The sequence below is a fragment of the Pristis pectinata genome, chromosome 4 (genome assembly GCF_009764475.1).
Source record: "Pristis pectinata isolate sPriPec2 chromosome 4, sPriPec2.1.pri, whole genome shotgun sequence".
Classification (NCBI taxonomy): domain Eukaryota; kingdom Metazoa; phylum Chordata; class Chondrichthyes; order Rhinopristiformes; family Pristidae; genus Pristis; species Pristis pectinata.
The window spans coordinates 78,101,172-78,126,517 of NC_067408.1; the positions used below are offsets into that span (position 1 = coordinate 78,101,172).

General features: G+C 41.3%; 1 protein-coding gene across 3 annotated transcripts in view; it reads left to right on the forward strand.

Annotated features, from left to right (window-relative positions):
- Positions 1 to 25,346, forward strand: part of dmd (dystrophin) — a 1,415,828-nt gene that overhangs the window by 1,024,044 nt on the left and 366,438 nt on the right. For all 3 annotated transcript variants that reach the window (XM_052015085.1, XM_052015086.1, XM_052015087.1), the window contains exon 49: positions 20,860 to 21,024. In XM_052015085.1, the coding sequence (XP_051871045.1) occupies positions 20,860 to 21,024 (165 nt within the window). The remainder of the gene's footprint in view (positions 1 to 20,859; positions 21,025 to 25,346) is intronic.

Genomic DNA, 25,346 nt, shown 5'->3' on the forward strand with positions numbered 1-25,346 from the left:
GGGTGGGTTCAGAACAGACGTGAGGGGTATGTTTTTTATTGAGAGAGTGGTGGATGCCTGGAATGCTTTGCCTGATAGGGTGGTGGAGACAAACTCATTGGAGGCTTTCAAGAAGGGCTTGGATGGGCACATGAATGAGAGGAAAATAGAGGGATATGGGCATTCTGTAGGCAGGAGGGATTAGCTATGTTGGCACAACATTATGGGCCGAAGGGCCTGTTCTATGCTGTACTATTCTATGTTCTAACTCACAATATGATGGCTGGTACACCGGACAGAGGGGAGAAGGTACACTGGAAATGATCATGGAAAGATATCTTACTACCTATTGTCTCTGCTTTATGTGAGGCAGTCCCTCGGGGCCGATTTTAAGTCAGAGAGCATGGAAACAGGCCCTTCAGCCCATTAAGTCCGTATCAACCACCCATTTACTCTAATTTGACATTACTACATCATTAATCCTATATTAATCCATTTGTTTGTTTTTTATTTATTTCCACTCTGGTTCTGTGGGTTCTTGCGTAACTGGTGAGACCAATATGGGACCCACAGACCCTGCCACAGCTGTGGCTGCTGATGCCTAGTGAGGCAGGCTTTTTGCCTGGGATGATGTGCATCCTTTTTCTGACTGCCCTGAACTTCGTGTGCTCCTGACGAACAGATCTGAGAAGTTAATTCCCCAAGTTGAATGTCCAGAGGCCAGGGATTCCGTTGACTCGGTGAGGATGTTGCAATTTCCTAAGCTTCTCTGCTCTCCAGTAAACCTTTGGCCCTGACCGAGATCAGAGTAAAGTGTCCATTCTGGGGATCTGGCGTTAAGTATGTCATTGATGTGACCTGCTCACCTGAGCTGGTTGGATGTGATTAGAACCTCGATGCTGGGATGTTGACCCAGGACTGATATTGGTTTGCCTATCCTGCCAATGGATTTTGAGGATTTTTCAGAGGTAGCATTGTGGTAGTTCTCCTGTGCTTCAAGCTGTCTGTTGCAGGTTGTCCCCATCTCCGAAACATCCAGGAAGGTAGGGTTCACAAGTATTTGATGAGATTAATGCTGGGCTTGAGGTCTTGCTCAGTCCTGATCTCAGCCCAGATTGGAGTCACGCAAGGTTATGTCATCTCACAGTCTTCCTCACTGCAGTACTATCTCTCACCTCCAACAAGCTGCTCAGTGGACTAAACTTATTACATAGAATGGATGGGAAACTGTTCAATGCTTCTCATTTTCATTCCAGATATAAGATCACCCCAAACTCAGATTTCAGTTTATAGTACGTAGATAATGTTTGCATCCATTGCCAAGCTCCACATCCTTCATTGAAGCATACGTGAAGGTGTGGCTTACATTAGGGAAATGAAAAGACTTCTACTAACCTGCTTAACCACATGTCACCTTGCCCCAACAATAATCATCCACAATGAGTTCCTTGCAAACGTGTACGGTAGTGCAGGGGCAGGCACGGTAGTGTAGCAGTTAGTGTAACGTTATTGCAGTGCCAGTTTGTACATTCTGCCCTTGTCTGTGTGGGTTTCCTCCGGGTGCTCTGGTTTCCTCCCACATTCCAAAGATGTACGAAGTCATGGGCATACTATGTTGGCGCTGGAAGCGTGGCGACACTTGCGGGCTGCCCGCAGAAAACTCTACGCAAAAGATGTATTTCACTGTGTGTTTTGATGTACGTGTGACTAATAAAGATATCTTCTCTTCTCTGATCTTGGGAATCACCTTTCTGCAAGGTCTGCCATTGATGACTAAATTCATCCCCATCTGAAGTGTGCAATCCCATCTTTCAGCAATGTTCAAAGACAAGCCTGAGCTCAGTAGACCTCTGTCTCTCATGGCCATTCACTGTCATTGATCCTACCAGATGGCCAGAGCCACCTCTTCTCGTGGTGCCCACTGCCTTCAGTGCCATTAACAATGCCTAGTTGCCTTTGACAGTTTGACAACAGCTTTGAAGTTGCTGTCGAAAGCTATTATAAGAAGCTCAGTCAATGTGAAATCACATTGATTCTGGGACACGTTTCACTGCACTTTACAGCTAAACCATAGATTTGTTCTGTGATTTACAGCATGACCATGAAAGGATTATTCTGGCAAAAAGTCGGAGTGATAATTCTGACATCATCTTAAACTGAGAGAATTTTGGTAATCACTGCAGATGCAAAGCAGAAGTTGTCTGGAATCCTTTCTGCCATCTTGTTGCATGGTTTACGTGCAAAATAGTGTTTAATTCACACACATCCACACAATTGAACCATGTAAGTCACAAAGATAAGACATGGTGTGCTATTGAAAATTGTTGCAATTTGAATGTTTTTCCATTGGATGTTACTGCATTAGAATTCTACTGATCTCTCAATATGTACACTATTGTAGTTGTTCATGTTAACCGAAGAGAAAGTAACACTTTGTTCAGCTAGAGCTTTGACAATGGATCGCCCTGGTAGCCTTTGACAGAAGAACCTATCAAAGGATTGTCTCACTCTTTTTAAATTAGTTTGAAACTACCTAAAACCAATTTAAATAATTTTTAAAAATCACTTTAAAAACACAACTTTATTTTAACTCTTCAAGCTCCTTTTTATTATCATTAAAATCACAAGTATCAAATGAAATAAAGAAAACTAAATAAACTTACCTGAATGAAGATCGGTGACCCGATTCACATGAATGAGGTTGTGCAAGATTTATGAGCTATGACTGACATAAAACTGAGGAGTCAGGGTTCACTTGCATCTGACCTTCAATCCATTCCAGACTTGGTTGCAACAGTGCGCAGGAACAGGTGCCCAGAACATACCATAATGCATAGAACAGCAAACTGGTGGTTCTCTACGGAAATGGTTTTCTATGAAACGGCTGGCTGAAGGGGGAGTGCAATCTGACCAATAATTTCTATTTACCCCTGCACAGATGTTGTATATCTTGCAAGATATTGTGATCAATTTTTGGTTTTGTTCAAGTCTTGTCAATTTCATTATGCAGATGCCAGTAAATTCCTTGATTTGTGCAGTATATTAACATTATCTAAAACCAATTATCATACCAGGAATCAATGAAGGTTGTAATTTTATATGTGGAGAAAAATCAGCCATTTTATTGATGTGGTCACCATAAACTGACAATAGGCTGTTTATAAGGTTAACTTGATTTTAATCAAAAGTAGATTGTTTCCATGACATGTCAGGTTTTCAAATTTTGCAATAGGATCTTTACCATCCACTTCAGGAACCTGGCTGGACCTTGCTAATCCTAGCTTGTTGATTGTCGTCCCAGCCCATCTTTACCTGGGCCAGATGTTAAGGAACAATCTCACCCTCTGCCCCCAGATGTCAGGCAATGAGGTGTAAAGTGATGACTGGAGTGAAAAGGCTGCAGGCAGCATCCTGCTGAGGTCCAACTCACAGGCTGCCCATCTTTGTCAGGAGACAAAGCTGGGGGAGGAGCCTTGCCTTGTGTCAGCAATGACAAATCAATAGACAGGTAGCTGAAGTAAAATAACTTAATAGTACATTGTGTCCCCATTCTCCAGGCCAAGTGTCTGCATTGATGTGAATGGGCCCTTTGATCCTGTGCCAGCTCTGATCTTGTTGGATTCTGCAGCCTACTGTTGGGAAACCCAACAAGGCTGGGAATCCATGCAGAGTCCAGCCAAATTACAGATGAACAGGAACTGTTACTCAGGTGTTGTAGACTTTAAACTGGTCCAGGTAAGGGGCTCTTTTCTTTTGGAGGAAAATGGGTGAACAAAATTAACTGGAGCAACACACAAAAAGCTGGATGAACTCAGTGTGTCAGGCAGCATCTATGGAGAGAAATGAACAGTCGATCTTTAGGGTCAAGACCCTTCATCGGGACTGGAAAGAAAGAGAGGAGATAGCCAGAATAAAAAGGTGGGGGCAAGGGGTGGAGCAAGAGCTGGCGGGTGATAGGTGGATCCAGGTGAAGGGGGGGATGATAGGCAGGTGAGGAAGGGGGAGAGTGGGAATGATGTTTGAAGCTGGGAGGTGATAGGTGGAAGTGACGAAGGGCTGAAGGAGATGAAATCTGATTGGAGAAGACAGGGCACCGTGGAATAAAGGTGAGGAGGGGAACTGGTGGGAGGAATGTCTGGGTGATGGGCAGATCGAGAGGGTGGGGGAGAGGTGATGGGGGCCAGTGGGATAAGGAAAAAGAAGGGGTGAAGGAGAGTGGTTACCTGAAGTGAGAGAAATTGATGTTCATGCCATCAGGTTGGGGACTATCAAGGCGGAATATGAGAGGCTGTTCCTCTAATCTGCGTCTAGCCTCAACCTGGCGATAGAGGAAGCCATGGACAGACAGGTCCCCTCATCTTGTGCCAGATAACTGCCTGTATGAAACAGGTATTAAGCACCAGGAGGGTGATGCATGGGTTTGGACAGCAGGAGACCAAAGGACTCCTAAAGAAAGATCTGTTGGCATGTAGGGCAGGGTGCATTCTTGCTTGGAACATTGACCTTTGCTGGCCTCTTCTTGTCCTAGAACTGCTTCCCGCTGACTTCAACTCATGGGTACCACAAAGGAAAATGGCTTCCCTGTACAATCCATAAATTGAGATCCAGTCGATTTTAGATGATATTATTGGGCTCCATTTGCTTATTTAGGGGAGGACCTGCCTGCTTTCATCTGTTAGCTACAGAGAAGACCAGGTTAAAATGGAAGCAACCAGAACTATTATCAGGTATCAATGGCACGTCCTTGTTTGAGTTTGGAGACCCAAGAGATTATAGAATCTGGAATCTGAAGCCAAAAAAAAAATTGCTGGAGGAACTCAGCGGGTCAAGCAGCATCTGTTGAGGCAGAGGGATGGTCAATGTTTTGGGACTCCGGATTAGTTGAGTTTAACTGCCATCCAGCCAAATTTCTACAGGACAGACAGATTTAAAATTGTGCAGAATATCACAAGTTTTATTTCCACTTGTCATCTTTACAACATCAAGCTTATTCTGGAATGTTCAATCTTTGATTTTTCTTTAAGAAAATATGGGGCAGTACTTTTTTTCCCTGCCCTCGTTTTTCAAAGTTTGTAGTCACCATTGTTGATACTTTTATTTACATACAGATCAATCTCTTCTCTGGTCCTCAGCACCAATCTTTACAGACTCTGAAGGCAGGAGACAGGAATTAGATGAGAGTATAAATCATGTTATTCCAGTGGCAGGAATCTTTTGCCTGCAGAAGAAAATGTAATCTTCAATGAGAAGTGGGTACAGAAAAAATTGGATGAGTTGGGGTTATGAGTCTCTTATTTGCTGTTTCTTGACTTGTGTTCACATTCATCATAAATTGTCCTTTTGAAGTATAAAGACAAAAATCCCACAATTGCTCAATACATAACAATCCTTTTTTCCAGATTTGTTACACCTTGAAGAGCAAATATTCAAAAGGAAAGAATGTAGACATTTGGAACACAATAATTCACAGGGCTGCTGTAATAAAAATTGTGATCACTGTGCTGGTGGCTTGGTTGATTGAAATGCTTTCTGTGTGTGACTTGAAAACATCAACACTGAAGAATAAATAGGCACTGTGAGCTGGACTCTCTGGCCATTTGACAGTGAATAGGAGGAAGATTTATTCGAACAATTAAGAAGCAACCAACATAGTTTTTACTGGATGATCTTAATCTTGGGAAAACTTTTGAGATCCATTAGCCTAATTTTGCTCCCTTGTGCCCAATAAAAATAGGGACCACGGGTTAGTTAAATATAAAGTGTATGGCACTAATGGAGCTGCAGATATGCCACAAGCTATTTTAATAAGTATATTTTGGACAACTTGTCATGGACAATCATGTATGTCTCATGCCATCGTTGGGACCCAAAGGATATTTGAATCTTTGCTGGCCTTGCCCTGCCTCAGCGGAAGATCCTGGTGCCAAGGAGCACCAAATCTTGGAGAAGGCCTCAGAGCTAAGTTTCTTTTATTATTTAACTGTTTCCATTTGGGCTAGGAGAAGCAGGATTGCTCCTCGGGTTACGTCAAGGAGTTGTCGGTCTTCTGTACGCTAGGCTTCCTGTGGTCAGGGTGGAACCCATCGAATGCTTCCGTTCCCACCCCCCCCCCCCCCCCCCCCCCCCCACCGCCCCTGTGTTCAGACAGGAGTCACACCATACTTAATGAAATGTTTTCCAGACAGTAAATGACCAGGTCACCTCAATGCTGAGACAGCACAAGCCTAATTCAGCCTGTAGGCCGCATTAAAATCAGGGCCAGAATTAGGCAGAAAATAACTTCATGATTCTAATTTTTAAAAAAGCCTATGGTTTTCAAAAGCAATGATGCACACAACATTTTAGATCAACCTTGAGGTAGCAGTGTTATTCAGTGGTTATTTGTGTGCGTTAGAGTGTTAGCTTTGATTGTCTAGCCATAACAATGTGCTCGCTGATCTGAAAAGGGAATTGTTGTGTGATAATTAATATTATTTAGTTGAAAGCATTGCTGGAAAAATATCTTCCCACATCAGTTTGACTCATTTCTAACTGACAAAAGAGGGAGTTTTGCCTTTTCCTTTCCAGAGCAATTCTTCACAGAAGGATTACAAAATAGTGACATGAATCAATTCATGTTCTAACCATCCTTTTCTCTCTGAAATGACATTTTGCAGAGAAATTAGCTTAAATCGAAAAGATAACTTTGAAATGGCTTAGTCTCAATACCTAAATTGCAGGGTGGTATTAATATCTTCTTTTTGTTTATTAGCAGATCAATAGGATGCTGAGGGAAGATCAATGAAAACATAACTTTGAATCTATTGCTCAATAAAAACAGCCAGCCCAGATGTACATGTATTAAACCTGGGCAATTTACCTTAACCTAAGTAATTTTTAGTTAACAAGAATAATTATTTTGAATGTAGTTAACCCAAATCCCAATGATTAACAGGATGAGATTAGTTTAATACCATTCTGCAGTCAAATTAAGTATTTGTGATTTAATCATGAGCAGGCCCACCATTGTACAATCAGGAAATCAAATTATGTTTTATTGCACAGTGTTTTGCAATTTAAGATGTCTTGGCATTATATTCTATGATTGCATCCATCTATAATTAGACCTACGAGTTTATGGGCAGATATGTCCTAGCTGGAAGTCACAGTTACATTGATATAATTTAAGCAAACAGGATATGAAAAATTGGGCATTGCCTGATTACCTTAACAATACTCACATATATTCGGGTCAAACCAAATGCCCATGGATGTTATGCTTCTTCTCAACACATCAATCACTGCAAAATGCATGTGCAGTTTAGCATCATTTATGACTTGGTTGCATTGTGTATATTGCCATTAACATAGATACACAAACCTAAAGAGAAATTGCATGGTGGCTATGAACAAATCAAACATTTTTGCTTCATTTATTTTTAATCAAACTGTTTTTTTCTAATGTCTTTTTGATGTTTTACTGGCTTTTTCCTTTGTGTTTTCTCCAGATTTCTGATGTGATAACAAAAACAAAGTAATAGTCAATGAATTAGGCAACATAGGTGGAGAAGGAAACAGAGTTAACATTTCAGGTTGATGTTTTGTCAGAACTTCCCTTTGCTGAAGCATTAATTGTTTCTCTCTCCACAGGTACTGCCTGACCTGCTGAGTATCTCCAGCATTTTCTGTTTTGATTTCTGCTTTACAGCACCTGTAGTTTTTTTTCTTTTCTAGCAGTGTCTTCAAAATTATTGGGAGGGGTTGATTGTAATTATTTATAGATTTTATTAAATTATGCAGGATGTTTTTTAAAAAAGCCAATCAATGCATGGTAAAGGACTTCCAACCACACAAATTCTCTGTGCCAGCACTGGAATCAGCAAGAGGAGCAGCAGAGTCTTGTACTGGTCAGCAAAACAGTTTACAAGTGTTAATGGGAAGCGTTTTCAAAGAATCCCAGGTAGAGGTTTACAAAGTTGAACTATTACCAGATGAAAGAAAGCCAGTTGAGTGAATCATTTAGCACCAGCGCCTGCCTGTTCACACTGCTGTTGTGGCACCTACTGTATCTGGAAGCCTTCCAGGCATCAAGGGCAGCTGCCTCTGCAGAATCTGGTGAACAGTGAAGTAGCTGCCGAACTGTGACATCTGCTGCAAGGTCAACCTTCCGCGGAAAGACAGCACTGATGTTAGTGGACAAAGTCGCAGTTTGCCAGTCACTTATGCCTCCAACTTGTTGCATCCCAGCACAAGAAGCACCTCCAAATTGACCCTTAAGTGCGCAGTTGCATCAAACAGGCCCACTGATATGTTACTCACCAAGTTGAGCTACTTCATGTAATTCTGCACAACAAAATACATTCCAGGCTGGTCAGCTCTATCTGTTCCCTGACCTTACTTGTTGCATGAGCTATATCCTCCCAAGTGGTTCCATTGTGAGAAAAATGTACTGGAACCAGATGAATACTTAATTATTTCACCTCAATTCACGTTATCAGGAATGGCTTGGAATTCACTGCCTAGCTTAAGTCACAAGTGAATGCTGCCTGGGTTTGGCATGCTGAGCTGTCTCAGGTCATCCAGTTTGATTAAATGTGAATTTCTTGTTTGCTGGTTCCTTTTTAATGCAGTCACCAACAATTGCACGAGTGGCCAGAGTCTGCCATCAGTGATGATAAAATTGCATTTGCATTTCACCTTGTGGACTGTTACTCAGAAGGTTTTGTGGCTTTTGAGCAGTGACTTGATTGTCTGATCGAGCGGGCCACCCTTTATCTATTATGTGTGACCAAGCACAGAAACAATGAGGTTCCTCAAACAATCAGATTGAAGAATCATAAAAAATCGAATCAACAGTGGGCTCTACATCCTCACTGGCCACAGGTGAGGTACCAGATAATTGGAGGCCAACAAATATATTACCTTGTTTAGAAGAGCAGCCAGGAAATGACAAGCCAATGACTCTACTGTCAATGGTAGGGAAACTGTTGGGAAAACGTTTGAAGAGCAGGATTAATCTATACTTGGAGAGCCAAGGATTAATCAAAGAAAGTCAGCATGGACTTTGTCTGATCAATTTCATTACATTTTTCAAAGAGGTAACAAAAATGTATTAATGAGATTAATGTGGTTTAGGCCCTGCATGGAATATTAGTCCAAAAGGTAAGAGCCCAAGGGATCCAGGACAGAGTAGATGTGGCTAGGCTGTTTCCCTTGGTGGGTGAGTCCAGGACCAGAGGGCACAATCTTAGAATTAGAGGGTACAATTTCAAAACAGAGATGAGGAGAAATTTCTTTAGCCAGAGGGTGGTGAATTTGTGGAACTCCTTGCCACGTACAGCAGTGGAGGCCAGATCAGTGGGGGGCGTTCAAGGAAGAGATAGATAGATATCTAAATAGTCAGGGTATCAAGGGATATGGGGATAAGGCCGGAAATTGGGATTAGAATAGGTTTTTTTTCCTCCCCATTCCCCATTTCTTTTTCCCTTTTCCTTGGAGCAGACTCGATGGGCCAAATGGCCTGCTTCTGCTCCCTCGTCTTGTGATCTTGTGATGTGGCTGATTAGATCAGGAATTAGCTTGGTGCTCAAAGGCAGAGGGGTAATGATCAAGGATTGTTTTTGCGATTAGAAGCATGTAATCAGTGGTCTAACGCAGGGATCAGTGCTGTGACCTTTGATATCTGAATGTGTGACTAGCAAGTATGGTTTGAACTTGGTAGATGACACAAAACTTGGTGGCATTGTTAATATAAGAAGGATACTGATCAAATGGTAAGATGGGCAGAGCAATGGTCGATAGGGTTTTATCCTGTTTAAGTGTGATGTGATTCATTTTGGGAGGACTAATAAGAATAGGATATGTACAGTGAATGGTAGGACCTTAGGGAGCATTGAGCAGGAGCTGAAGTTTGATGTACGAGTCCAAGATCCTTGGAGGTGGCAGAACAAGTAAATAAGGTGTGAAGAAGATACTTGCCTTTCGTTAGCCAGAGCATAGAATATAATAGCAAAGGTGCTACAGTACAACTTTATAAAACATTGGTTAGGCTACAATTGGCAAACATACTATTAGAAGGATGAGATTGCAGTGGATGAAGTGCAGAGGAGATTCACCAGGGTGTTGCCTGAGGTGGAACATTTATTTTCCTTGGGGCAGAAAAGGCAGAGGGGGCCCCTGATAAAGGTGTACAAAATCATGAGGGGCACAGACAGGGTAAATAGTAGGAAACCTTGCCCCATGGCAGAGGTGTCTCAAGCTAGAGGGCATGGGTTTAAGGTAAGAAACAGGAGGCTTAGGGATGACGTGAGGATGTTTATTTTCCCCCCATTGGGAGATATGCATTGCCTGAGGAGGTGATGGAGGCAGAGGTTCTCACGACATTTAAGAAATATCTGGACAAGGACTTGAATTGCCAAAATATTAAAGACTATGGACCAACTTCTGGTAAATGGGATTAATATAGATGTCTACTTGATGGTCGGCATGGACCTTGTGAGCTGAAGAGCCTGTTGCTGTGGGTATGACTCTGTGACTCATGAGCCAGCTCCATGTCCCTCACAGGTTTATTATCCATTGCCACACTTCTCACATCCTTCACAACTATGCGGTTGTTGAAACCCACGTGTTGGTGGGATGCAACTTCACAGAGCTTTTTCAATTCGATCCTCATGAACAACTTTGGTCTGTTGATGATTTCCCTCCCTTGGAGTTAGAGCAACAGCTTCTGGATTTTCATTCTGGCTGCAGGATTGTGTTATACTCGAATGTTCCCTCCTCCTCGTTCCCTTCTTAATCAGTTCCCTCAGCGTTGAAGGTGATCTGCTTACTTTCCAGTTCTTTGGCCTTTGAGGTGGCTGATGAGAGGAATGTGGGACTTGCAGACTCTGCCACAGGTTGGGCTTGACAGGGTGGGCTGATTGGGCAATGGTGTATGCTTGCCGCTGTTCATGTTCTTATAACATGGAAATAGGCCATTCAGTCCAACTCATCCACGCTGACCAGTCAGCACCCTTCCGTATTAATCCCATTGCCCAGCACTTGGTCCATAGCCCTCTATGTGAAAGCAATGCAAGTGCTCATCTAGACACTTCTTAAGTGCTGTCAGCGACCCTGCTTCAGCCACTCTGTTAGGCAGTACATTCCAGGTAGTTACCACTCTCCAGGTGAAGAAGGTTCCCCTCGTATCTCCTCTAAATCGCTTCCCACTTCTCCTAAACCTATGTCCTCTAGTTTTATCTAGCTCTGATATTCTAACATAGGGTCTGGAGGATTTTGTGGGGACCCTAACCTCTCCAATGCTTTGAGGTGCTTTTGTAGGTAGTTCAGGTGTCAGAGCATACAAGAAGGCAGGGAACACTGCTGCCCAGTAGACCAATAGTTTTGTCCAGGTTTGATGTCTTGATCTTCGGATATGCTTTTCCTCAAATAGCCAAATGGTGTGCTGAAGGCAATCCTAAATACCATCATCAATCTCTGTTGTCACTGATAAGTAAATGTCTCTAAGATATGGAAAATGGTCCATGTTTTCTCAGAACTTGTCATGGCCTTTTATTGTTGGGGAGTGGTGTTGTATTGTGGGGGACAGGTTAGTTGAGAACTTTTGCTCTGTGGGTGTTGACTGTAAAGATTATTCTCTCATTTGCTATGTATGATAGCTTCAGTCCACCACAAACGTTGTTGGAACTGTGGTGGAGTATTGTGACAAAGAAGATCGAGATTGTGCACTGATTCTGTTGTTGACCTATTAGTTATCACATCCTGCATGACATCATGCAGTAGACGCAAGTTGGAAGTGAATTTCTATGAGCAGCCAAATTTGAGATGGATAGTTGATTAATGAAGTCAAAAAAGGCTATATGTAGCAGTTGATGCTACCCCCTGCACTTCTGTTGGGAGGAGATTCGTGGAAAAGCTCATATCCATTGTACCTCCAGTTAATCAGAATCCACACAGCAATTTGGGGAGCACCTCAGAGATGCCAAAATTGTAACCCTCTTCAAGAAAAGAGTCATATCTGATCGCAGAAATTCAGAGTAGTCTCCCTATCGTCTCTTCCAGGGAAATTAATTGTCAGCGGCCTCCCCAGCCATCTTTTCTCAGTGGCTGAAGAGAACCTTCCCAAAGCACTGTGTAATTGTATGTATGACCGTTGTAATTAGACATCATGCTTATTGTTGCCTGTTATTGGTTGCCACAGTCACAGATTCAGACTCTATTGTGCTGGATATATACATGTTTACATCTGCCTGAAGAGGATTTATACAGAAGATTTGGAAGTACAAGGAGAATCTTCCTTAAGCTGAACACAGTGAATCTGTGAGAATTTGTGAAAGATGTGAGCTAAGATTCCTGTTATAGATCCTAAATTCAAAGAAACAAATCCTTTCCATTTATTAGTGTCATAGGAGTTCACCTCTCATTGTGTCATACATTTCTAACAGCTTTTTGAAGATACAAGTGAAAGAGAGGTGGATAAGTGGGCACATGAAGTCACACTTTCACTCTGGTTGCTTCAACAGTGTTACTTACACAGGATCCAATGGCTCTTAATTTATTTCCCACTCTCTGCACCTGTACCTTCAAAATAGAAATAATGTCACTCATAGGAAAGGTTTTGTTTTTATCCAAATTGTGATGGTCATATCTGTAACTATTTCAATTTCCTATCAAACATCTTCACAACTGGCATTTCATTCTGCTTTTACAAAGTGGGATAGAGGTGTTAGACACTGTAAATGAATATATTTAGTGATTATTCTAAAAAATTGATTTGACAGAAATTCTTTTGTGATCAACTATTTGGCATGGAAGATTTCTTTGTAAAATTTGGCTTTGTTAGTGTGGCAAATTGAGCCAAGGGCATCATCTATGTTTCTGTCTTTTGAAATGTTCACCTGGAACCTGCAACTTTAAATTTGTCTTCATTCTTGGACCAAATTCGGGAAGTGTCTTTCTCCCTCTGATCAGAAACTGAATTTTACTTGTAAGCATGCTGATGGGAAACCTATTTCATCTCCCTATGTAGAACTGATATTTCAGTCATGGCAGTAATCACACTTTCCTCAGACATAATAAAGGAGGGCCATGATTAAATTTCCTCTGTCACCTTTTTATGATATTAAGTGAAGGGCTTTCCTCCTAGATTGTCATAAATGTCGTGCTTGGCTTTGGAACCAATGAAACATTGTTTATTTTGATCAAACATTTACTCATCCCCTTTGGACTGTTTCTGAGGATTTGAAAACACTTAATCGTCAACATTTCTTTGTGAGTGAGTGCATTATCGGCAATACAATTAAAACTATTGTTTCTTTCACTGATCCAGCTGTTTGAACTCCGATAATGTGCATTCCTGTCAAATGCAGTTTCTTTTCAAGTGTATCGCAACATAAATTAAACAGCTACACAATGCAGAGGGACATCTAGATTCCTTAGTAAGTGATGACCCTGTTGAAAAGTTTGCCACATGCACCAGGTTGTGATGCAAAGTTTCTCTTGAAAATAGCTCGGATTTAACTGGCTGTTCTTCTGTCACTTTTACAATTATGTCTCCTCCCAATCACTTTGCATTCCATTCAGGTTTTTTTTCAAACCTACTTTTTCTATTTCACCCACTTGATCAGAGCCCTACTGAGTGATACATAACAATAAGACAGGATGAAGTGCAAAGTGCCACCCATAACTTCTTCCCCCTCTCCTGTCTTGTGAACGGGCACATACATACATGAACAATCATCAGCAGTTTCACCTTGCTCTGGCTTTTACTTGCCTGAACTTAAGCCTAAAAGATTAGAGCTGACCGATAACTGTTCTGATGTTTTGAAGGTTTAATTGCTGCCAGTGTCTACATTGTAGTTTTCAGTCCATAATAAAAATACTTGTTTTGATAAAGTACCTTGGTACACCATTGAGAGGCATTTCAGAACTGAATCCATGATCAATCAATGTAGTAATGGAGTGAATATGGTTACTGGTTGCTGCGTTGCTCACAGCAAAATTTAATAAACTGTATTTACTCGTATGATGAATTAACCTATTTTCAATTGTATTGATGCAGCGAGGAAATAATAAATAAGACATCAAGGTAGCTCTTCACTGCACTGGAGTACTTGAAGCACTATAAAGGTAGTTTGGCCTCAAATTAAGGTTTTACCAAAGGTAAATATCCTCAATTTTTATTTGTTTATCATTTTTCAGGATCTGGGTTCCACTGGCAAACAGGCATTTATTGCTCACCCTTAATTGCCCTTGAGAAACTCTTAAAACTTTGGCAGTCCTAGTGGTGAAAATACTCCTCCATTGGTTATGGAGTTTCAGGATTTATACTTTTGTTACAATGAAGGAACAGCTAGATATTTCCAGGCCAGGATGAGGGGGAACTTGTAGATGGTGTTGTTCCCATGCACCCCACTGTCCTTGCCTTTCTTGGAGGTATAGATCATAGGTTTGAGAGAGATTGTCAGAATAGCTTTGTTGAGTAAATACAGTGCTTTATTTGTAGATGCTGCACACTGCAGCCACCATGCACCATTAGCGAAAAGAATGAGTGTTCAGGATAGTTGGCTGTTTTGTTCAGGACAAAATCAAGCTTCTTGAGAGTAGTTGGAACACACTGACTCATGCAAGTGGAGAGTTTGCTCCTGACTTGTTCCTTGTAAGTGGTGGGAAGGCTTTGTGGTGTTGGTGGGATCGTCAGTCATCGCAAGATACCCAGCCACTGACCTGCTCTTGTATTCACAGTACTTTTGTCACTGAGTTTCCGGTCAATTGTGACCCCCCACACTATTGATAGTGGGGGCCATTGAATGTCAAGAGCAGGTAGCAAAACTTTTTCTTTTTGGAGATGGTCACTGGCTGGCACTTTTGTGGTGCGAATCTTACTTGCCACTTTTCAGCCCATACCTGAATGGTCTGATAAGTTTTACTAAGTGCAGGTATGGGCTGTTTCATTTGCTGAGGAATAATGAATGGATTTAAACACTGCACAATCATCAGCAAAAGTCCCTACTTCTGACCTTCGTGCTTGAAGGAAGGTCATTGACAAAGAGGCTAATGACATTTGAGTCTCGGATGACACCACAGTGATGTCCCAGGGCTGGGTTGATTGACTTCTAACAATCAACCATCTTGTGCAAAATATGGCTCCAGACTTGAGAATGTTTTCCCATTGATGCCCATTGACTTCAGTTTTACCAAGATTCTTTGATGCCACACACAGAATAATGCTGTCTCAATGTCAAGGACAGTACACCTTCACCTTACCTCTTGAATTCAGCCCTCTGGTTGATGTTTAGACCAAGGCAGTGATGAGATCTGGAGCTGACAGGTCCTGACATAATCCAGACTGGGCAGTAGTAAGCAGATTATCAGTGATGAAGTGCTGCTTGATATCACTATCAATACCAGCTTCCAATACTTTGCACCAAACATCTGTTTTCAAATGCAGTGAGGTGTAATCAGTCATCTATTGAGAGTGCAAGAATGACCTCTGCGGAAAGAGCTGACAATGTGCTGTTGCCTGGATGAGGGACTGTAATAGTAAACTAAGATTGGGATTTGATAAACCAAATCTTGTGCAATTTTGTTCCTAGGACATTTTTCCTCTGCAGTTCTTTATTTCCCTTTCCTCCTCTCTGCCCTGTCCAGAGAGACCGTGGTTCATCCTCTTCTTCCAGAATGAGATTTCTTCTTTGTTGTCATGTACTGCAATTAACATGTGGTTTTTGGAGCACAGGATTTGTGGAACATTTATTCAAATGACCGATAGGGGGATTCTCAGAATTATAATTGATGCTCTTTGCATACATACCAGGATTTCTTCACAGCCTTTGTTCATGATTTAAAACTTCTGGCTGAAGGCTGCTTGGAGATGCACATTTTAATACAGATTTAAAAATGCACAATGAAACCATCCCTCCCACCTGCCACGCCCTCCAAACTTATGATGTTTCTGGAGTTAAATCAGAGGTTAGAGGAAAATGCAAAATCTTGTTCTCAAGCTGTCCCTTGAAGATGAGATACCTCCACAATAGTTCTGTGGTTTCTGAGGTGGCTGATGAGGCCAATGTCAAACCCACAGTCTTTGCCACCAGTGGGCCAGGAGGTACTTGACAGGTGGGGAATGTGGATAGTTTGAGGTGATGTGCTCTACGACAGCTCAAATGCTCCTCTATTTTGAGCAGTCGTGGACCAGGGATTCCCACAAGTCAGTGGGCATGTTACACTTTTTTCAAGGAGATAGTGAAAACTTCCTTTGTCCACGTGATAATTTGCTGTGATGGAAAAATAGGGGGCTATGTGGGAAGGAAGGGTTAGATTAATCTTAGAGCCGGATAAAATGTCGGCACAACATTGTGGGCCGAAGGGCCTGTACTGTGCTGTAGTGTTCTATGTTCTATGTTATAAGGCTTCGAGTATCTGTTTTGGGAGGCTGGTGTGGGGCATGCAAATGACATGTCCTACTCATCGGGACTGCCTGAGCATGATTAGGGCCTCATTTCTGGGGATGTTGGCCTGTGAGAGAACACTGACATTGGTTTGTTTATCGTGCCACTGGATTTGGAGGGCTTTGCAGAGACACTGTTGGTGGTATCTCTCCAATGCTTTGAGATGCCTGCTATCTCAGGACCGACAAGAGAGTGGAGATCATTGGTGCCTGGTAGACATTGAGCTTTAGGCTGGTTTGAGGTCTTGATTTTCAACCATGTTTCCTTAGATGGTGAAAGGTTGTGCTGTTGCTCTGAAGGGGAGGATGAATCTTATCAGGAATCTCCACCTTCATTGAGAGGTGGTCGTCAAGGTACAGGAAGTGGTCCATGTTTTCCAGTCTTTATTGTCGGTGGTGAGGGATTAGAGTGGTAGTTCACAGTTATACAGCAGGTGCAGGCTGGTACAGGGCACTCATTTTGTGCATGTTAAATATAAATGCCAATTCTTTCAAATTCCTCTCTGAACCAGCTGGAACTCAGTTTCCAAAGTTAATGATATACAAGTGTTCTGCAAGTCGATGATTCCAGTTGAAGTGACTTTGCTGCTGGAGTGGTGGTAATGCAGGTTGAACAGTTTCCCATTTATCTTGTAGATTAGCTTCACTCCACCTGGAAACTTGTTGGAGCTGACGAACAGCGCTGTGGTAAGAAAGACTGAGAAAAATGTTGGGGCGATAAACACCAGTCTGCACTGAGATCGGGTCTGTTGTGCAGCTGTAGATTTAGGACACAGCAGGCATGCCATAAAGTAGCAGACATAAGATGGAGATGGGTTTCTGTGGGCAGCCAAATTGAGATGGATTCTCCACAGTCCTTCAGGATTGGTAGAGGTGATGGCTTTTGTAATGTCAGAAAAGGGCATGTAAGGGGATTAACTCTGCTTCCTGCATTTCTCTTGGAGTTGATGCATGGAGAAGATCATGCACAATGTGCCTCAAGATGTGATGCAGAGGACACTGGAAGGAGGCAATGACTTTCCCTCTGGCAGTCAGATGGAAACCATTCTGTCATTACCACAGTTGGATTTGCCTCCTTTGTTGAAGCTTGTGATAATAGTGTGTCTGAACTCCCGTGGCATATCCTGCTTTCCCAGACTTGGAATATGCGGTTGTGAATTTGTGATTAAACTTCCTGTCCACCAAGATTTAGAAACAAAGCAGGGATGCTGTCAGCTCCCTAAAGCCTTGTCCTTTTCCAATTTGCATACAAACCTTTTGACTTGTTGTCATTCAGGGGTGGTAGTGAGACTGGACATGATAGTTTACAGTGAGATACAGTGCGAATCAAGGACAAGTCATGCTTGAGGAGGTGTTCCAAGTGTTCATCTCTGTGGGCACTGACTGCCTCTCTCTCCTTGGTCTTCATTCATGGCTGTCAAGCAGGTGGGTGTACCTTTGGGTATTAAGGCCAAAAATGGCCTTAACTGGATTAAAAAATCTGTGCATTGCATGGATTATCAATGAGTTGCTGGGCTGACTGTGCTCTTTCCACCCATTATCTGTTGTTTGGGTCACAGGCTTGGAACTTGGCCTTCAGGTACCTCTGGAGTTGTTTCTTGTCCCTTGAGCTGTGGTGGAATTTCCAATGCAAAAATGCCTTCAATTTGAGGCTGATTAGGTGCTTAATCCCGTGGTCATTCTCACTAAACCAGCCCTGATGCTTTCTAGTAAAGAAGTCAAGAGTCTTTTCACAGGTGCTAATTTTGGAAGAGTTAAGGTGAGTCCAGTTGACAAAATCACTCAACAACTTTAAAATAAATGAAAGCACATGAGCAAAGGCCACTTGGAGAATATCTACAGATGAGTCATTTCATAATATTTAGAGCATACCAAACAGTGCAGTTTCATGATGGTTTAGTTCCTTAGAAATATAATGAAAACCATCAGTTGTATCAATGAATTCAAGGGCCTATTAAAGCCTATCATTTCGAGAGAATAAATGGTTTCAATCATCACCAATAACTTGCATTTATATTATTGTCTTTGAAAGTGGAATAATGTTCATGGTTTCATATGATGATAAGAAATTTAGCATAGCATAAAAATGTTGACAGATTGGTTGGAGATGAATTTTAAGGAGGGCCTTAATGAGGGAGAAGAGGTGGAGGGATTTAAGGAGAGAATTTGAGAATGAATTAAGGAATGGAAACAGCAGAACAGATATTGCAAGTGGCTTGGGAGATGTTATGGTCGGAAGAAATCATCTGTGCTACTGTTCAGGCAAAAAGATGAGGATTTTAATTTTGAGTCATTGTGTGACCATGAGGCAACATAATTCAGCACTATCAGCGGTGATAAAACTGTATGGGGAACTGTGCAGAGAACAGTACTTCGACAGGCTAAATTTTAAAAATAGATTAAACTTAATAGTAGCAGAGAATTTCAGAGCAGTGGCCAGGGAGTTGAAGAAGAGCAGTAGAACCTGTTGTAAACTACTTTGAACTTGGATAACATAACATGTGGTGTGACATCAATTTGAGAACAACACCACCATTTAGAGTGTGGATCTGATGGGAGAAGTGTCCAAAAAAAATATATCAGGTGTGATATAACCCTAACAATCAAAGATACAGCCTGTAAAACATAAAACAAAGGAGATAAGAGCAAATCAGTGTGGTGGGAGACAGGTAAACAATGTGTGGATAGATCAGATACAAACCTAGTTTAAGGGGCGTATGACCTTCAGCAATGATGTGGAACAAACTGGGGTGGAGGAGTGTGGTTCAGGGAAAGAGATGGACAGGCAGGGATGAAATTGGTGTCCGTAGAGGGAGTTGCCTACCCAGGAAGCTGTATTCAAAATCAAGCTAGTACTGATATTATTTGCCAATAAAAAAAAAGGTATGGATTCATATGGGAGCTTTTAGTCCTTCGCTAATGTCAAAAGTCTAATTTTCTTTGTCACAGATTTTTTAACCCATCTGTCCAAACCACCATATGGATGTAACCTTGAGTCAGAGCTCTTCTTGGGAGGTCCCAAAGAAATGAACAAAGCTGTTTAACTCCTCTAACAAATTTTTCTGATAATGGTGGATTATTGAGAGTGCATAGTTGGAATAGGAATCATATGGTTCTGTTGATCCTCCTCAAATTTGATTGGAAATTTTGACACCTAAATTTTCAATGATGTTTAAAATTTTCCCTTGTGAGCTCTGCAATTGTTATGATTATTCACAAGGATATGACAGCACTGTTAATCTACCTTCTAAAAAGTAATAATTTTTTTAAAATTCCATTTATGTGAAACACTGGCTGCATTTCACCATCTACACCCTATTCAGTGAGTGGGAAGTAATTTCATCCGCATTTTTATTGATGAAGCAGTCTTGGTGCCATATTTCATTTGAAAGTCACCTGAATATTTATTGCATGTGCCCCGCTTATAATCGATTTGTGTTTCTGAAGTTTGCCAGTTTTGAGTTGTTCTGCTGTTGTCTCCACTCTGTGGAGAACCATCATTTTCACCCACTATAACTTTGGCTTGAGGGGAATTTGTGTGACCTCTTGCATACAAAGTGGTCTTGACAGAAAATGTCTTCGTAAGGTTCAGAAAAATAAGTCGGTTTTCTGTAGCAATTCTCTGGATGGTGCACAATGGTTTACAGCCATTGAAGCCCATTAATGCAGAGCAAATTCCACAACAAAAAAAGGAATGAGGTTAAGACCATGCAACCAATTTTGATGGGGTTGGGTGAGTATTAAATGGGTACACTGGAGGGAAGTTTGAATAAGTGTGCCAGGATCTACTCCCACTTGAGATGACAGACTGCACCTTACTTTAAGTCTCATCCAACAATGGTAGTTCCTTCACGACTGCACTGGAATGGGAGTCTAAATGTTGAGCTCACGGTCTGACTTCCTGACAGATCAGGGTGCCTCTTGCTGAGGAAACTAACCAGGGTAAAACCTGGTACAGGGCACAAGGGTTTCAACATGAAAAAGGCCATACATGCCGGAACGTATTGTACATTTGAGTAGGAGTGCTGTGTTCTGTGTGTGGTAAATAAAGCAGTTCATAAATGTTCAGTCTCATCAGCATTCAGCCAGTTAAACACCACCAGTCTGTCAAATCTTGCTGCACCTCAGCAGCTGTTGTCATGGAAACAGTTATTTCTGAGGTCTCCTCCTGTGGTTTTAGATTTATTGTCTCCTGTAAATGGCTCATCATCAGGGATTAGGATGGCTGGATTTATCATTAATAAGTTGTACTCAAACAGGCTGATATAATATCCCATTAATACAAGCTGGAACATGCATATAAATGAAATGGGGAAGAACTGATTATTTCAATGCTACATAAATTTTCAACAAAAAGTCCTTTGAGTTCTGAAACACAACTGCAAAGTAAATGTTCCATTAAACAATAAGAGCGAAAGAAGCAGCTTCAGTTCTCTTGTGCTTTTATTTTTTAGGTGTCAAAAAATCTGCCTGATAAACAAAAAGAAATAGAAGTGTATTTGAAGGATTTTGTACTATTTCAACAGCAGCTAAACCTCCTTGCGCTCTGGGCTTCTACTACAAAGCAGCAGTTGGAATCGTACAAGCAAGCATCATTGCCAGAAGTCTTTGATATAAAGGTAAGATGTTCTTGTATGATTATATTTGTCAAAGTTATGGAATTATATCAATTTCAATGTCTCAGTCCAAGCTGTCTCCAACAGGGATCGAAGTTGGTAACGCTGAATGTCGTGAGGCGACAAGATATATATTCCAGCAATATGGCATTTTGGGAACTTGAAACATCAGTCACAGCCCCTTTATTTTAGAGCTTGGTTTGACATCATAGAAATCACCATAATGAACTCCAATTTCATCAAGGTTTATTAATCTGAGACACTTTTTTACCTTAAATTATTCGAGTCTTAGACTGAATATATGAAAATGTTGTTAAAAACTTAACACAACAGGCATATGTTTCATTCAGCAAAGTGAAAGTTTATGAAGTTCACAATTTCATTACTCAGGTCATCCTGATATTGATTTTCTTAATTAGTTATTGATGCACATGGAGATGAGGGACTTTCTGCCCTGATTCACCACTTGATTTGAAGCAGGACAGCGAAGTTACTTTTCCAGGAAATTTTAGCTGAAGTCCATAACAAGAAAATTGAAACAGCTGTGGAGTTGATGGTGCAGTTTATTATTTGTGCCATTCAGCAAATTCTATGCCAATGATTCAGGAGTATATTTAGAATCTATCTAATGTCTAGAGACCAGAGAGTTCCCAGAGTTACCAAAAGCAAGATTGACTAACTTGATTATTTGAGATAGTTTGATTAATATTTGTGGTTGGAGTTGATTTGGATCTTCAACTAAATGTGAAATTGCTCAACATCGAAATGAAGAAAAGATCACTGGAAGCAAACAAAGTGCAATTTAAACTGTAGATTGCAGCCTCATTGACTTGCTTATGATATTCAGGAGCCAAAAGATCTGAACTTGATGAAGATGAAAGAGACTGCAGATGCTGGAATCTGAGGTAAAAAGCAAACTGCTGAAAGAACTCAGCTAATCAAGCAGCATCTGTGGGGGAAAGGAATTGTTGATGTTTTGGGTCAAGACCCTGCACAGATGCTGTTCGACCCACTGAGTTTCTCCAGTAGTTTGTTTTCCAGCAGGCAGCACTGAAGGCTCTTTTAGCTCTAGCAACCAAAGACACACTTGAACACGTCCACCTGCTTCAGTTGAGAGAGTCTGTAATGAGGAACTATTAACAGAGATTGTTGAAGAGAAAAGGAAAAAGTCAGAAGAAACTTCTTTATGATTTGAAGGTTGGGGTGCTTTGGGACAGCGATTAGTTGAGATAAGGATCATGAAGTCTTTGAAGGAAAGATTCAGTCAGCATCTGAAATAGTGGAATTTGCGTAATCTTCCATGGAGTCCTTTGGTAAGATGTCCATGATGTAATAAGTACGCATTGTTAACAATTCCCTGATGTTTCTGTTTCGTTGGCAAAGGACTTTACAGGTTCTTAAAGCAATCATTGCTATCTAATTGTTGAGACCTGCAATATTGAAAACGTAAAAGACCTTTGGAATACAATTAGGTGATCAGTACATGCATTTTATTCCAGCTTGAAATTTTACACTTGCACTATCACAGTCAGTTGGTTCAGGAGTGATTTTTAATGTTCACAAATGTGTTCTACTCTGTGGAAAGAAAATTCTCTTCAAAATTACATTGTCTTCCCATGACTTGAATATTGCTTTGTGGTGTGGAAAGGGAACACAGCAGAGGAACACTGCACCAAAAGAAGTTTAATGAGTTGCAGTAGGTGAACAGATGATCGATACGGCTGTACCTGACTTTCCTGTGTTTTTGCCATCAACTGATCATTTGGTATTGATGTAAGTGCCATTTTATGACCTCCCCTGATCCCCCAATGTATGCGTGCACTGTAGTGTGCAGTAATGAGTTGAATGAAATGGACACCCTGTTTGATATATAGATAAAGGTGGAATTGCTCAGTCGATCAGGCAACATCTATGGAGAAGCACTTCAGGTTGCTGATCTGAACTCCCCATTGGTCTTCTTGGCAGGGTTAGTTATCAGAAAAGTTGTTCAACATGGCCCCGTGCCCAGAATCAACAACTCCATATTGGCAGTGTACCAGTTAAAATTCCCCACTCAGAGCCCAGGTTGGGTAAATCCCACTTCATAAATATGTCCGATAGCTTATGAATAGGTTTGTTGGATTTCTGGTTTGTGCTCGCTTGCACAACCATTGCCAAGGTAATTGTCAGCTGTAAAAACAACAGCCACTTATTAACATGTGATCTTTTACAAAGTACAACATGCAGTGACAATGTTCAACTATATTGTTGAGGAAGGAATGGGCCCGTTAATTAGTGATCTCTTTTCCTCTCGTCCGACTGTCCTGCCAGTCCCATCGTGCTTTCCTGCCATTTGCTTTCAGGGTGCAGGGCTCAGCTGCCTATCTATCAGTACAAGGGGTGCATGTCCACATCAGGAGGCTGTCCATCCACACAAGGGGTGCATGTCCACATCAGGAGGCTGCGTATCCACACAAGGGGTTCATGTCCTCATCGGGAGGCTGTCCATCCACATGAGCATTTCAACCACTTAGCTGAATCCGCATGTGTTGTTTTGAGCCCCACATTTAGAAGGTGCCAAACCAATCAAACCGCACACATCAGGGCAAAATTAGCTGCAAGACCTTGTGAGACCAAATCAGGAAATTCTGAGATTTGTTGCCATGATATTGGAAGACATAATCTCTCCTGAAAGAAATCAATAAACAAATCCTGTCATGCTATGTTGGCGGCGGAAGCATGGAGACACTTGCGGGCTGCCCCCAGAACACTCTACGCAAAAAGATTCATTTCACTGTGTGTTTCGATGTACATGTGACTAATAAAGATATGCACCTGTGCCATCAATAGGTCTTGATTGATTTTAAAGTTCCACTTTAATGCCCAGTCTAACAATAACGTCTCCTTGTGGCACAAATAAAATTACGAATTGATTTGAAAGCAATACAAATATGATAACCTTTCTGTAATAAGCTCCAGCAGGTGCACTGGAAATCTTGGTTTATCTAGCATGTGTTGATGAGCAATGAATAATGGGGAAAAATGCCCGGGCTGATCAGCTGCAAAGCCCTTTAGTGCCCTGGCTGTTTTCCAGAAATAACATATTCAACGTGTTGAATTTTCTGCTCCTGAATTTCATTGGAATAAATTTCTCTGCAGTCATTAGCAGCCTCCAGAAAAATGGGCAGAAGGGGCATCCAACTTAAACAGTGTTTAGTTTATTCACCTGTGCTGTTGAGGCACACAACCAAGGACCAAGAAAAAACTTGGTCCAGCAGCATGATTTTAAGTTAAACTATGAAAGGGGACTTTGCCCCAGTTGATGAAAGGCAAATTCATTTTGGTATCAAACAGCTCATCTCCCACCAAGGAGTAACTTAAACCCAGAGTGATCTTTTTTGTTTCAAGATCTTTCCTGGTCTCCCTCCTGCCCCATGAACATTATATCATATTATAGGTTCTGGAGTTTATTTCTTTGATCCGATGCTTGTGGGTTTAATGTGGTTGTGCTTCGTTGTTTGAAAGTATTGTTTCAATGTCTCTGTACTAAGAAGGTTAAACACAGGATGATCTTGTACACACTTGATTGCTTGATTCAGCAGTCATATTCTCAACTCTGGTTCAGAAGTATCTTGATTGAACTCGCAATGCAAAATATCATTGCCATGCTTCACTGCAACACTGCAGAGGAATGATATTGTCAAAAGTTTCATGTTTGTATGTTAAATTAAGGCCCAATTTGTACAGTTAGGTCAGCATAAATGATCCTATGGTACCACTCACATAAGAAGAGGAATTTATGCTGGCGTCCAGCTAACATCACAAATTGACAAACTAGTCATTCATCTCAATGCTGTTAGTAGAACCTTGCTGTGTGACAAATTGCTTGTCGCATATATCCACAAAACAAAATGACTGCACTTCAAATGAAAACAGAAGCAATTCATTAGCTGTAAAAGTCTTCTAGGACATCCTATGGATGTGAAAGGTGGTTTTCTAAATGGCTGTAGCTTATCCAGTGCTATTTGTAATTGCTACTGCTGTTTTTAAGCTCAAGTGTATGCCCATAATAAATTCCTGTGGGTTGATGCATGTTAGGATATGTGCATTATATAACCTAAATGTTCAGCACAGTACGATTGCCAGTTTTTCTTTGCCTATTCTGTGCAAAACCTGGGCACCTGGAATGTATGTTGCCGCCTCCTCATGAAGGGCTTTACAACTTGCAAAACCTTTCCTCAATCTTCCTACTGCCCCAAACAATCTCGCGTTCTTTAATTGTTTCCAATATTTTGATAAATAAATGAATGGGTGCCAGAAGTATAAAAATAATACAATGATTTTCA